Raw genomic sequence first — 14,173 nt, 5'->3', positions numbered from 1 at the left:
GCTAAGCATTGCTTGTAGCCATTAGAAGAGATGGGCCTATGGCCAAAAGGATGGTGGTAAGGACTAGGGGAGGATGGTGGACGGCACTGATTGATGGCTAGAAGATATAAGGGGAAAAACTAAATCCTCCTGTGGCTGGGTTATCCTGTGAAGTGCCCTCATTACCACCACTCTCCTTTTCTTCAGGAGAACTTGCTGATTGATGCGGAGCATAACTTGAAGCTGATAGACTTTGGTCTCTGTGCAAAGCCAAAGGTGAGTGTGCAAAAGTAAATTACACTATGTAGTAGTGCATCCAAATACTTCAGATATTAAAAGGGTGTTTAATAGCACTCAAGTCGCCAGCCAACACTTCAGTTACTTGAATTCCAACTACTCACTGTAAAAAGTATGGACGGGCAGTGGGTGGGATTCTACTTCCAGCTTGAATTACTGTGATCTTGAGTTGTTTTGTCTATTTTCTCTTCCACCCTTTGTTTTCTGTTCTTCAAGGCAGAGTCCAACTGTTAGTATTGCACTTAACACACAGAGGCCCCAACAGATATCAGGACCTCAAAGTGCTGTTATAATACAAATAATTGACTGGATATGCCTTCTAGAACAAGATAAGGCTATGGGTGTTCCAAAGGTATTTATCTAGGGGGTTGTGGACCAGGAGACAATTGTGTGTACGGGTGGCATGCAGAGGTCTGACTTCCAAACCTTATCTCAAAACTTCAGGTTTAAAGCTGTGGTGTTACCGTAGACTTCTGCATTTAGTAATCTAAACCTAGAGCAGGCTAGACTGAGATGGATGGTAACAGGAAGCAATCCCATGGGTAGAATTCAATGTAAAACCAAAGCAGAGGGTTTGCTGTTGCCCAGAACACTGGTTTAGCTGGCCAGCAAAATGTTCTAATTTATGACCTGACTAAAAGTACAGACGAGGGCAGATAACTGATTAGGTATTGGAATGTCATTTCAGTCCTGCTGTCCAGAACACATCCCTGTCAAAGAAACACACTGCTGGCTTTAATGTGCCAACACTATCAGTATGGACTGGCTTCCCTCTGCTGTGTGTCTTGTAAAGAAGGTGTGAGAGCTATCTGACACATTCTGTGTCGGTGTAACTGGCCCCATAAAGGAAACATTAATTTCACTCTCTAGATGGGGACATGAGCAGCTGAGAGAGAGAATCAGTGACCTGCCCATGGTAATGCAGGAACTACCAGAGCTGGAAACTGCACCTAGTTGATGGCTTAGCTAGAGGGTTTCTGCTTAGCACTGGTGTATATGTGATCACACAAGACACACCACAGTGGAGAGTGAGGCCCATAGTCTTGTGCTACAGTATAGTTGAAACTAAATATTTAAATTTCCAATTTAAGTCTAATGTGTCTGTTCAATTGTTCTGCTATAGGGTGGCCTGGATTACCAGCTGAACACATGTTGTGGGAGCCCAGCTTATGCAGCACCAGAGTTAATTCAGGGCAAAGCTTACATTGGCTCAGAGGTATTTAATGCAATGTCCTTCCCTGATATAGTGTCTTAAATATGCTTTGAACATCACATACGTAAACACTAGCATAACTAGACTTAGCTTTAAACACTTCCTTGTGTAATTGCCCCTGCAAGTCTTCGCTGCAGGAGTCTTGCCTAGCTTGGACAGTGGTGGATTCATGCTAAAGTAGCACACAACACACCGTCTTTAGCACACTTCTCACTGTTCTTCTTGACTAGTTCTCCTCAGACTGCTCCTTCAATGTCTCCTTGGTTGTGTCCTGCAAAACATCATCCTGAGCTCCCTCCAACACTGAGTCTCTTCATGAGCTCATCCACTCCTGGAATTGCCTCTACACTAATAACTCCCAAGCTTTCCTCTTCCCTCTGTTCAGTCTCCTCTGCTATTGTCTCAGACTTCTCTTCTTGGAATTTGTGCTGCCAACTTAAACAGAACACATCAGAGCTACTCCTCTGAAGAGAATACCACAGTTTGTTCCATTTCTAAGGCCTACTGTTGTCTTTGCCTCTTTCCCTCACATTAAAGCTTCCCTTTTTTCCCTCCCCCCCACCTCCACCCCGGTGCAGAAACAGAAGATCAAAGCTAGGCTAGATTGCTGTAACCTCCTTTCCTAACACCCATCTTGTACCTAGCCAATCTATCCCAAATGTCTTCAAACTTCCCGAATTACTACTCTGACACATCAGCCTTATCCCAAAGTTTCTTCACTTTCGGTCCCCCTCTACATCAGTGTCAAACTCCTCCTTGCTCTCGTCTCTTTGCACCAGTGTCTTGGCCTGCATTTTGCTAGTCACTCCTGCTTGCAGGACTTTGCTCTCCACCAGTTCAAAAGCCTTTCATATTTCCCTGTTTCTGTTTAGCGTTTCCTTTTGGGTCAGAGTGGGGAGTACTTGCTCTGGTGCTCTATACCTAGACTTGGCAGGATTTGATTTAAATTGATAGAGGCCAGTAAACCTCTGTTGCGGCTGACACGGAAATCAACCGAAAAAATCCATCAGTAACAATAGTGGGCATGTGCAGAGCCTCCCCACGTGCACCTTGTGCCTGCAGGGATTGGGTGTCACTGGCCCCACGGCCATGTCACAGATCCATTCCCTCCCATGATGGTGAGGCTGCAGAGTGCTCCCTACTTGGCCGTGGGGCCACTGGATTCCCTGCAGGTGCAAGATGTGGAGAAAGTTGGGGTCCTGGCAGGGCAAACACTCCCCCACCCCCCGTCTAGAGTTACAAGGAGGACGAATTGCTGGGGAGGCCGCGTCACTGCTGAATGGCTCTCCTGCCTAGGACACATGAAAGTGAACCACATGAGCCTCTATTTAGGGCCAAACTTCCCCCACCCCAAACCTAGGACAGAGCCATTCAGCAGCGAAGTGGCCTCCGTGACCAGGGGCTTATTATCTTGCTGCTCCTCCTCCTCTCTGCTCTTCTGGCTGGTGGTCTCCGCACGTTGCATCTGCAGAGTTCCAGTGTCATAGGACACAGTCCTTCTGCAGCTCCATTGTCATGACCCCTCTCGCTCACCAGCCAGGAGTGCTGGGACCATCCTCAGGCAAGAGCTCTTCGGCAGCAGGGTGGCCTCCCCATGACTGCTGGCTCATCCTCCGCCTTGCAACCCTGCTAGGGTTGTGCTCCACTGGGCCAGGACTGCAGCCTCTTCTTCCCCCCCCACCTTGCTCCTGGGTGTCCCTGCAGCTCTGCTGTCAGTGCTGCCCTAACCCCAAACCTATCCCCTCTGAATTTCCTGCAATTGTAATATACAAATTGAAATTGCATGCAAAAACAACCAAATTCTGCCAATCCTATTTACACCCTGCTGGTGCAGATATAGGGCAATTGGCACCTACTACAGCACTAAATTCACTTAGAAAATGGAAGTGGCTGGGCTGGCAGCAACTGCCATGACAAATAAGCAGCCTCCTGAGCTGCTCCTCATGATCAGAGTTAATATTAGCAGGTAGGAACAAGGTGTTTTGTTGCCTGGTCTCATCTGCAGCACTAAAACTTTCCATGTCAAGATTCTGTGCAGCAATTTCTCTCCCTGTAGAAATCAAACAAATCTGGCTGCACTTGAAGACTTGGGGAGAGGATGTGGCTTTAGCAGTGCTCTGACGAGTAGCAATTACTCCAAAGTTGAGTCAGGGAAAGGTCAACTTGCCACTTCTGAGTGTGGTCTTCTTTGGAGAACATCCTTTATGTTCATATGTCAAAGGATATTGGAGCTAAAGTTACTTCAGTGATGTGTGGCCCCTGTATTGAGAATGGACAGAACATTGTTTCTCATTAAGCAGCTGTACACATCCTGGGAAAGTATTGAGCTGCCAGATCTTTTAACTTCTACTCACTTTTACTTGACCCTTCATAGTGTTGGTTTGTTTCTTTTAGGCAGATATATGGAGCATGGGGGTTCTCTTGTATGCTCTGCTGTGTGGCTTTCTCCCGTTTGATGATGAGAATGTCATGGCGCTCTACAGGAAGATAATGGTATGTAGTGCTTTAGGAAATCCAAACTATCAAGCATAAGTGAAGGCTTTGCATAGCAAATAGGCAAGATGTCCTGTATCTTGGCCTATTGCTCTCTGGTGATTGAATGTATTGCTATTGTCACATGTTTAATAGTTTCTTGGTCTTTGCTTTTGTGCTGTTTACAGAATGTGCACTAACTATTAAAGAAACTGATACACGAGTAAACTTTCTCAAATCCAAAATAGGTACATCAGTACGAAAGTAGCTCTAAAATGCATGTAGTGAAATAATCTAGGCTGTTACACTTCTGTTTCTTGCTTAATCTGAAATAAAGGATTAAAAAGACCTCCAATTTATTATCCCCCCGGGAAGAGGAATAGGGCTAATTGTTCACTTATCAGGTTTGTGATAAGGGATCAGTGTGAAGCAAATGCAGATACAATAGGATTTAATATAAATTCTTCAGTTGAAGAGAACTCTTTAGAATACCCACAGAAACAAAACTAGGTTTAGCTTGTAATGACAGGGCAGAAATCAACTTTGGGTTGGGGAGGAACTTTGGATCAAGTGATTGTAGAAATCAAATCTACGCTACAGAAGTAGTGAATCGCCAGTGAAGACTAGATTCTAAAACAAAAGGAGCAGCATTGCCTCAGAAGTAGAAAAGAGGAAACTTCGGAGGGTCAGGAGGGGCAAGGAAAGCTGTGTGCAAATACTGCAGATATGGAATGAAATGGTTTTCCAAGGAGTTACCACTGAAACTTTGAAACATAGGGTTAGAAGGGACTGCAAGGGATATCTAGTCTAACCCCCTGCCAAGATGCAGGATTTGTTGTATCTTAAACCATCCAAGACAGATGGCTATCCAGCTTCCTTTGGAAAACCTCCAGTGAAGAAGCTTCTACAACCTCTCTAGGCCTCTGTTCCACTGTCCTCCTGTTCTTATAGTTAGAAAGTTTTTCTGGAGGCTTAATCTAAACCTGCTATGCTGTAGTTTGAACACACTGCCTCTTGTCCTGCCCTCCTATGGCAAAAGAACAACTTTCTCCACCTTTTTTTATGGCAGCCTTTCAAGTATTTGAAGATCACTATCATGTGTCTCCCCCCCCCCCCCCCCAATCTCCTCTTTTCCAAACTAAATCTGCTCAGTTCCTTCAGCTTTTGTTCATATGGTTTGCTTTCCATACCTTTGATCATCTTTGTCACTCGCCTCTACATCCTTTCTATACACTGGGGCCCAAAATTGGATACAGTATTCCAGCTGAGGCCTAACCAGCTCTGAGCAGAGAAGTACTATCACCTCCCGTGACTTGTATGCTATGCTTCTGTTAATGCAACATAAAATTGCATTTGCTTTTTTTGCAACAGGATGACATTGCTAACTTGTGTTGAATCTGTGATCCACCACAACTCCCAGATCCTTCTCAGCAGTGCCGCTGTCACACCAGTTATCCCCCATTTTGTATTTATGCGTTTGGTTTTGGATCTTGTCCCTCAAGATTTTTTTTTTTTTTTTTTTTTTTAAGAACTAACTTGTGTAGTGGGATCAGTAGTGATGAATTAGCAAGAGTGAAGGGATTGTCAAATGAGAGCAGTAGCCCAACCTGCTTTCTGTGATTTAATGCTGCCTGACGCACTGTTTCATTGCACTGACACGAAAGACGATGCAGCAAACAACTTCCCCATGTCTCCTCGCTACTCTTGTATATTTGTTCACTTCCACCCGCCCCTGACCCCTGTGATACCACAGACTGGCTGGCTGTCATACTGATTGCAAGCAGCATTTAGGGAGAAGCATACTTAGCACCACCTGTCTGGTGGGCTGCACTATTACTCCTCATCCTGTACTTGAACCACTCATGTACAAATGGGTATAAATCACCTTGACTAGCAGATATCGCTATAGGATCCTTTTCCCCCTGCCCCCCGCTCCTCCAAAAGCCAATATAGCAATTTCTGCTGAGCTGTAGTATAAGGATGTGGTACCAACCTATTGCTATTGCACTTTTTCTCCTCAAAATAGAGAAGGGTGAGAAGGAAACCATGAACCAGCTAGACTAAATTTCTGTACCAAGTAAAGTGGAGCAAATAGGGCAAGTCAGGAAGTGCTGCTAGTATGTGGTCTCTCCCTACATGCTCCTGCTTAATTTATTAGTTAAACATGCCGCTTGGATGCAGGAATTTGGCTTGAAACATCCCAGAAGGTCCCTTTCTTTGGCATGGCAGGGGGGGCATGGAAAGTCACAGAGTCCATGACCAACACGGAACCCTAATATTAAACTGAGGAATTTTATTTGGGGGTGCTAATGCTGGCAATACTTGGTATGGGGGGATTGGTAGATAAATGTTCTTGCACCTAGAGGCTCTGGCAAACAACTGAATGTACTCTCTCCAACCTATTTAAAAACCAGTACTCACTTGCATACTTTCTGTTGAAGGTACGTGTTCTGGTATGGCCCAGAGTGTGTATAAATGCTTTAAAGCATTTGAATCAGAGTTTGAAAACTTATAGATGGCTCGGCTATAACTCCTACAAAGGGCTTAACACAAGAGTCTGAGATGAATCTTGCATAGTACTTTCATCGTTGTGCCATATGCTCTGGAGCTAGAGTTGACTGATCTGAATTCACAGAACATTGGCCACCCAAACTTGTCTAAATGCATTCAGATGAACATGCTTTAAGAACTTATGTTTGAGGACAAGAAACAAGATACAACCTTCCTAATTAAGATTATCTAACAACGTAGGCTTGTTTCTATCACTCTGAATTCCAGGTTCAATTTTTGATTTATTTGCAAGTTGGAAAATTGATTCAAATTAGGACTTCTATGCATTGTTGTGGAATTTAATTTCACACATTATAGATTTTGAAATTTACTGTAATCTCAGCTCAGAACTATTGTTCCGCGTCACAGTATAGTACAGTCTGCTGGTTGAATCTAATTAGGGTGTTGTATCACTTGCATGCGTATGTTTCTTTGCCTAGAATGCTCTACAGTTCCTCACTTGGGAATAACACTTGACTAAATGCTTCCTGCTTTGATTGAAAATCAAATAAAAAATTGACAGCTCCTCATTAAGAGGCAGACTTTCCTCTGATTATATTGTGCATTTGTTGGCTATCTTTACAAAAATGCTTAACTGTCATTTCTAGCATGACTACTAATAAATTGAATGAGTGTTAAGCTTTTTTACTTCATCTATGTTCATATGCCAGAGCTGTATTTCAGAGCCAAACCTCAATATATTACAGGGCTCCTTGAAATATGTAAAACTTCTTATATGTGGGTTTCACCTTAGATTACTTCTAGTGTTGAATTGCTTTGTAACAGCAATCAAACAGTAATATTTCTAAACTCATTAGCCCTGACTAAAAACAAAAGCAACTAGAATTTAGACTTCTAATGTGAAACCACTGGGGTTAAAGAAATGTATCTATGTATATTATCCAGACTTGACTGTAATTGAAATAGTTGTCCGCAGAAATGAAACGTTCACAATACTTAGTGCATTTAATTCCAGTTTGGTAGTTAAATCACATTTCACAATGATTCTTTACTGACTTCTTGTTGCTTTGTGGTTGGTGTAACAACCAACCCTACTGTAAAAGCACAGAATATGTTGGAGCCAGTTGAATTTTAATACTTTTGTCTAGCAGTTGATTTAAACCTTCATACTGTTTTTAAGTACAAATTACAGTAGCACCCCGAGCCTAATGAAAGACAAGTGCAAGTACTACACTTGAGAAGGAAAATCAAATGCCCAACTATCAAATGGGAATAACTGGCTAGATGGTGGTACTGCTCAGAAGGATCTGGGAGTATAGTGGATCAATAACTGAGTCAACCATATGAGGCAATTGCAAAAAAGGCTAATATCATTCTGGGGTGTATTAACAGGAATGTTGAATGCAAGGCATAGGAACGAATTCTCCTGCCCTATTAGACACTAGCAAGGCCTCAGCTGAGGTACTGTCCAATTCAGGGCACCATCTTTTTAGGAAAGATGTTCAGCATATTGGATAGTCCAGAGGAGCGCAGCAAAAATAAGTCAGGTTTTCTAAACCTTATGAAGAAAGGCTAAACTGGGCATGTTTAGTCTTGAGAAGAGACTGGGGGTGGACCTGATATATGAAGACTTGCACTAAGGGCTGTTATAATGATTGTGATCAATTGTTTTCCATGCCTACTGATGCTAGGACAAGTAGTAATGGGCTTAATCTGTAGCAAAGGAGATTTAAGTTAGATATTAGGAACTTTCTAGCTCTTAGGGTAGTTAAGCTCTGGAACAGGCTTGCAAGGGAAGTTCTTAAAAACCTCCAATGATAAGGATTCAAAAACAGGTTGGACAAACCCTTGCGAGGGATGGTCTAGGTTTACTTGGCCCAGACTCGGCGCAGAGGACTTGATTTGATGATATCTCAAGGATGATATCTTTCTAGGCCTACATTTCTGATTCTATGGTTGGTGCCTCATTGTGCTAGGTGCTATAGAACCACAGTTCCTGTTCTAACCACTTGCACTCTTAAGACTGAATGTCACAACAAAACAGAATGGATAAAGGCTGGGGAGGCGAATGTGTCAACGCTGATGGTTGAGTTACTCTTACCTAATTTGTTTATCTACAATCTCATTTAATTGTGTTCCTGCAATAGCAGTTCAAGTTCAGCCTTCTCTCCGCGGGACTAACCTAGCATGAATCTATTTTAACCTAAAATCTAGTCACATTTGTCTTCAGTGAAAGTAATAGGAATCATGACAAAAATGGTATCAAGTTAGTCTAAATATGCTGAAAATGCCAGTTCCTCTAGCTCCAACTTCTATTATGGGTTTTCAGACTGAAGATAGATACCAGTAAGGCATCCAAGCAATTTAATGAAGTTATTGGCACTAGTTGGCCAAAGTTCACTCTAAAACTTTTTTTTTTTTTTTTTTAAATACAGAGAGGAAAATATGAGGTTCCAAAATGGCTTTCTGCTAGCAGTATACTGCTTCTACACCAGATGCTGCAGGTAAAGCAATTGGCTCTATCCAGACCACACTTTACAGTACTGTTTCGCTACTCAAAATAGCATTGAAATATTGACCCCAAAAGCCTAAAATACAGCCTTTTAGTTCAGAAACTTTTCAAGAAAATATAACTGGTCCCTCTGCTGAATGGGCTGTGTTCATAGAACATCGCTCAAAGCACTTTCCATACCATGGTGCAGCTGTCATGTTGCTAACCTCAAAGTTGTCTTCCAGCATCTAACATCTATTCATGAGATTGTAACCTTGCTGTATAAGCTTACTGCTCAAGTGTGCTTTTATAGCAAGCTAGATTTATAAAACCATGTAACCATGGTGACAGTGTCAATCATCCCTTCAGCTACTGTTAATGCAGGTTTCCTTAACTGACCTTTGTGGCCTGACTTACCTTTTTGGGGAAAGAAATTGAATCTAAAATATCTTGCCAATTTCTACTTGAACATTGACTGACTAGATTCTCACTGCCCATTAGGTGGATCCAAAGAAGCGAATTACAGTTAAACATCTCTTGCATCATCCGTGGCTCATGCAGGATTACTCCTATGCTGTTCAGTGGCAAAGCAAATACCCGGTGAGTACACTAACTAGAGGATGACTATACCACGTAGTGACTGGAGCATAACTTCTTCCTGAATTTGTGCCTTAATGGATAGTATATGGTGACAATGCAAAGACTTCTAAGGGGCAGACCTAAAGATGACTAGTTACTTAGTTCAGCAAGTAGCTGACATTGAATTCTTCAAGGGTCTCTTCCTGTCAGAATGCATATCCGAGATGACTCAATGTAAATTTCTTAATCCCTATGAAGGGGAAAGACTTCAGTATGCTAGCTGCAGAATTTTCAATCTAGTTAATTTAATTTAAAAAAAAAAAAAGGACCTGGTGGGTATTTTCACATCTAATTGGCGAGTTAGACTCTGAGCACTTGCGATGCAAATGGATAGTTGTATGCAGTAAGTTGTAGATTTTTGAAAATCAGGCACTTAGGTGCTGAAGAACAGTTCAGACCTAGAGTATGGAGTGACTTGCATAGTGCTGTTATGCAATTTTGTTTATTTCCTGTAGTCTCCTGTTTGGGACAAAACCTCACTTAAGACTTTATTGAAAACTCTCTATATCCCCTTCACCAAACACTGCACTAGCCAGAGAAGTTAAGCCAGCACAAAAATGAAAATCTAGCAAAGATTAGGTGCTAAACAGGAGGGAAAATGTTCAGGTATGTACAGCCAGTACCCACATTTGGCCATTGGGTGTCATTGTTTCTCTATGCAAAGAGCTTCTTTACTGTACATGCAACATCAGTTCTAACTCATAACTGCAAAGCTGTACAGCTGTATGCATTTTAATAGCTTTGTTTGTTCCTTTTTAATTAGGGGAGGAATCAAAGTGCACTGCTTTATCTCCAACAAAATCGCATCTCTTTAGCAGTGTCGGTTATTTACCAAGGGTCATGGTGAATTTTCAATCATTGGCAACTTTTAAAATCAAGAATTGGATGCTTTTCTAAAAGATCTGCTCTAGGAATTATTTTGGGGAAGTTCTCTGGCCTGTTAGCCAGGATGTCAGGCCAGATGATCACAATAGTCCTGTCTGCAGATGTTGGGCTGTCAAGCCAAGAGCTATCTGGCTTCATGGGAACATCCCATTCAAATGCTGATCTAAAAGATTTCACAAAGTCTGAAGCTTTCACATTACCAACTTGTTCTTGCAGCTTGGGCATCTTGATGATGACTGCATAATAGAACTTTCAGTGTTCCATAAATGCAGCAGGCAAAGTATGACTAAGTTAATTTCAGAGGTAAGTAAAACTTATTCTAGTTGCAGGTTAAACTTTTTAACATATTAACGGACTCCAATACTCATTGGTTCAAGTATGAAACTTAAAGCTGTCTATTGCAGTCTGATCTATGGATTGAGTATTGGTTACTTAAGAATTCCCAATTCTGAGGTTTGGCAGGTTCTTGTCCCAAGATCAAGCCGATTATTAAAATTACTGTTGAGTTGGGAACCCTGATGTGCATGGTTGTGAAACACACTCTTCTGTATTTGTAATTTGTTAATACATTTAGCAAAGTCACAAACACTCTAACCCAGCAAGGTAGATAGAGATAATACAGAATGTAAATCTGAACATCCCTTGCAGAACGACCTGAAATGGTAGCCATTTTCTTCCTCCTCACCAGTGGCCATGCTCCTGGCACCTCCCAAGGGCCAGTGTGTCTCTCTTCTCTCCCTCCTCAGCACACAGGCTAGGATACAACTTTTATGTTGTTACGCTCATGCCACTATGCCTAATGCATATTCAGTAGGGGTTTCTCCCCTCTTCTTTATTGTTTTTCCTCACCATACTAATATTGGGGTGCCCTTTCCTATAGGTTAGTATATTAATGATCCCAATTTATTATCTTATGTTAATTTGTTGCAATGGCACTCTTAAGGATAGAAACATCTGCACACCACAAAATATCCTAATGCTGGTGTTTAGCTCATACTCCTGTAGTTGCCTGGTGCTATGTACAGACTTCCCCCTTAAATGCTGTAGTCCCAGTTCCCCAAAACTTGGGGGTGAGCATTGAGCCATCAGGATACAGGCCTGTAAGTTCCTTGAGTTACTGCTAAATAAAATAAATGCCAAAGCAGTGGTTCTCAAACTTTTGTACTGGTGACCCCTTTCACATACCAAGCCTCCGAGTGTGACACCCCCCCCCTATAAATTAAAAACACTTTTTTAAAATATATTTAACACCATTATAAATGCTGGAGGAAAAGCGGGGTTTGAGGTGGAGGCTGACAGCTCACGACACCCCCCCCATATCCCGACCCCCAGTTTGAGAACCCTGTGCTAAAGCTAGCTCTATGGGCTACACAAGACCGTTCTTTTAGAGTATTACTATTTTAACTGCAAGCTCAGCTGTAGTTCTGACAGTACATTTTGTGGATTTTTATTTATTTCCCCCCTCTTTTCCCTCATGCATCAATCAATCCCTGACATCAAAGTTTTAACCAGGATCCTAGTGTCCTATGTGGAATCCCTTGAAGATCAAGGGAAACTTACGGTGGTTCTTCACTAGCTGTGACTCAATGTGCTGGGATGATTGTTTTTAAAACAATTCAATAATTTCATGGAGAACCACTTCAGAATACAATCTGAACAGGAGAATTCTCAAATGCGATGCTGAACAGGCAGAGAAGCAATGTCTTGGTGTTTGCAAATATAATGAAAAAGTGATGGAATAATGTAGCTATTCCATTCAGTAGCACAAGCAACAGGACCATGTGGATTGTATTCATGGCTAAAGTGCATTTTTGTTGGAAGTTTTCTAGCAGAATTCCATATGTATAATGGTTCTGATACTCCTAGTTTTGATGTAAGATTTAATAAAGTGTTAGACTAGACAGTAAATACTGTATGCTAAGCTATTGAATAGTGAAAATAAATAACTAATTTAGCTACTTGGCAAACTTGAGAACGCAAATTCATACTTAATGTTACTGCATCTAGTGGTATGCTGAAATAGCTCTTTCAGAGGGAATGCCAGTTCTCCAGGTAGTAGTTATAGTAGAAACCAACTTCCTGATTGGAAATGGTGCATGGTGTGCGGCTAGTATGACACACATCTGGGGGAATGAGAACTGCTGGCTAACATATCTATACTTACTCCTGCTCTACAGCTCTGGAACAAACTTCAGAGATTACATCATTGTTCTCAGGCTATTAAAATGAGTAGCTCTCTTCATCCAGGATACACAAATGATGCACTGACATAGCACTCTTTAAATCCTTTAAAAAGGATTTAATGAACCTAAAGTAAGCCTAATCTCAAACCCCATCCTGGGAGGTTGGCAAGGACATCCCTATCTTCTAGATGGGGAAACTGACCAAGAACTCAATTTGCCTGAGGTCCTACTTTTTTTTTTTTTTTTTTTTTTTTTTTTTTTTTTTTTCAGTGACAACTGGAAAAGAACCAAGGTGTTCTGGCTGAAACCCTGGCCCCATTGAATTCACGGGGAGTCTTGCCATTGATTTCAACTGGGCAGGGGTTTTGCTCTGTCTCTAGCCTCTACTATAATCTCTAGACCACACTTCCAACTTGCTTGCAGGAAGGGTGGTAGAGTAATAACAAGCACACCAGTGCAACTCCATTGAAGTCTATGGCATTACAGTGGTGTGATCATACAGACCTGAAGAGTCCATAAGAAGTAGATTGTCCTTCTTGCAAGAGAGTGGGTGCTAAAAGTGTAACTTAAAGCAGTGTTTAACATGACTCTTAAATAGCAGCATTCTGACAAATTTTTCTTGGTTTTAGTGGAAATATGATCAAATATCAGCAACATACCTCTTGCTTCAATCCAAGAAGGCTCATGGTAAGCCTGTCCGTCTATGGCTTCCCTCTCTAGCAGTAGAACACACTAGCATCACACCATCCAGAGAACTGAAGGTAAGTTGTAGGCCTCAGTACTGTACCATGTTAATGCAGTGTTTGCTTTTGCACTGCCTTCAAAAATAAGATGACATTAAAAAGGGACTGTATAAATTCTAAATTGCTCTGGTCTCATAACATGAAACATTATATATACGAGGACATGCTTTCAACTGCATTTTCGTCAATTGAAATAAGCTAAGGCGGTCACTGAAAACTCTTCTTTATAAAGCTGGGAAGTGACTGACTAACGGCAGTTTCAGGCAGTTTCTGCCGAAGTTTCTCTTGGTACATAGTTACAGATTTATAAATGTAATTTCTTCCTGACCTAAAAACAGAGGGCACCAGTTCAGTGTTTGGGCACTGGTGTAATACAGTCCTACGGGGAATGCCATGAGCAAGTGGGCAGTTGCACCCACCCACAGACTGGACTGGTGTCTTTCTGTATTTGAGAGCAATTCAAAGTATGCAGTGCTAATTAGTGAAGCCCTTCATGGGTGTGTCCCAAGAAACCACCACCTCACTATGTTCTATTCGTTGTTGAAATAAACTGTTACCCTTAGATATAAATGTCTAAAGTTGGCATGGAGTTTGAGTGACTATTTTAACTTAGTTTGATTCTCTATTGATCTGACAGACTTCATCTTCGGGTAGCTGTCCAGGCCCTTGTATAAAGGGTGATAGAAGGCTATATTCAATTTAACTTGGAGTTTGACAGCTTGTATTCTGATAATTTAGGGCCCTACCAAATTCACGACCA

General features: G+C 41.8%; 1 protein-coding gene across 1 annotated transcript in view; it reads left to right on the top strand.

The window, feature by feature from the left end:
- The window catches only part of MELK (maternal embryonic leucine zipper kinase), a 37,061-nt gene that overhangs the window by 3,228 nt on the left and 19,660 nt on the right, over window positions 1–14,173 (top strand). Inside the window, exons 5-11 of the mRNA XM_065406547.1 lie at window positions 187–255; window positions 1,400–1,492; window positions 3,884–3,982; window positions 8,908–8,976; window positions 9,465–9,563; window positions 10,704–10,790; window positions 13,300–13,431. Coding sequence (XP_065262619.1) covers window positions 187–255; window positions 1,400–1,492; window positions 3,884–3,982; window positions 8,908–8,976; window positions 9,465–9,563; window positions 10,704–10,790; window positions 13,300–13,431 — 648 coding nt within the window. The remainder of the gene's footprint in view (window positions 1–186; window positions 256–1,399; window positions 1,493–3,883; window positions 3,983–8,907; window positions 8,977–9,464; window positions 9,564–10,703; window positions 10,791–13,299; window positions 13,432–14,173) is intronic.

The sequence above is a fragment of the Emys orbicularis genome, chromosome 6 (genome assembly GCF_028017835.1).
Source record: "Emys orbicularis isolate rEmyOrb1 chromosome 6, rEmyOrb1.hap1, whole genome shotgun sequence".
NCBI classification, from domain to species: Eukaryota; Metazoa; Chordata; order Testudines; family Emydidae; genus Emys; species Emys orbicularis.
The sequence above is the reverse complement of the archived record's forward strand: the minus strand, read 5'-3'. Positions and strand labels throughout refer to the sequence as shown.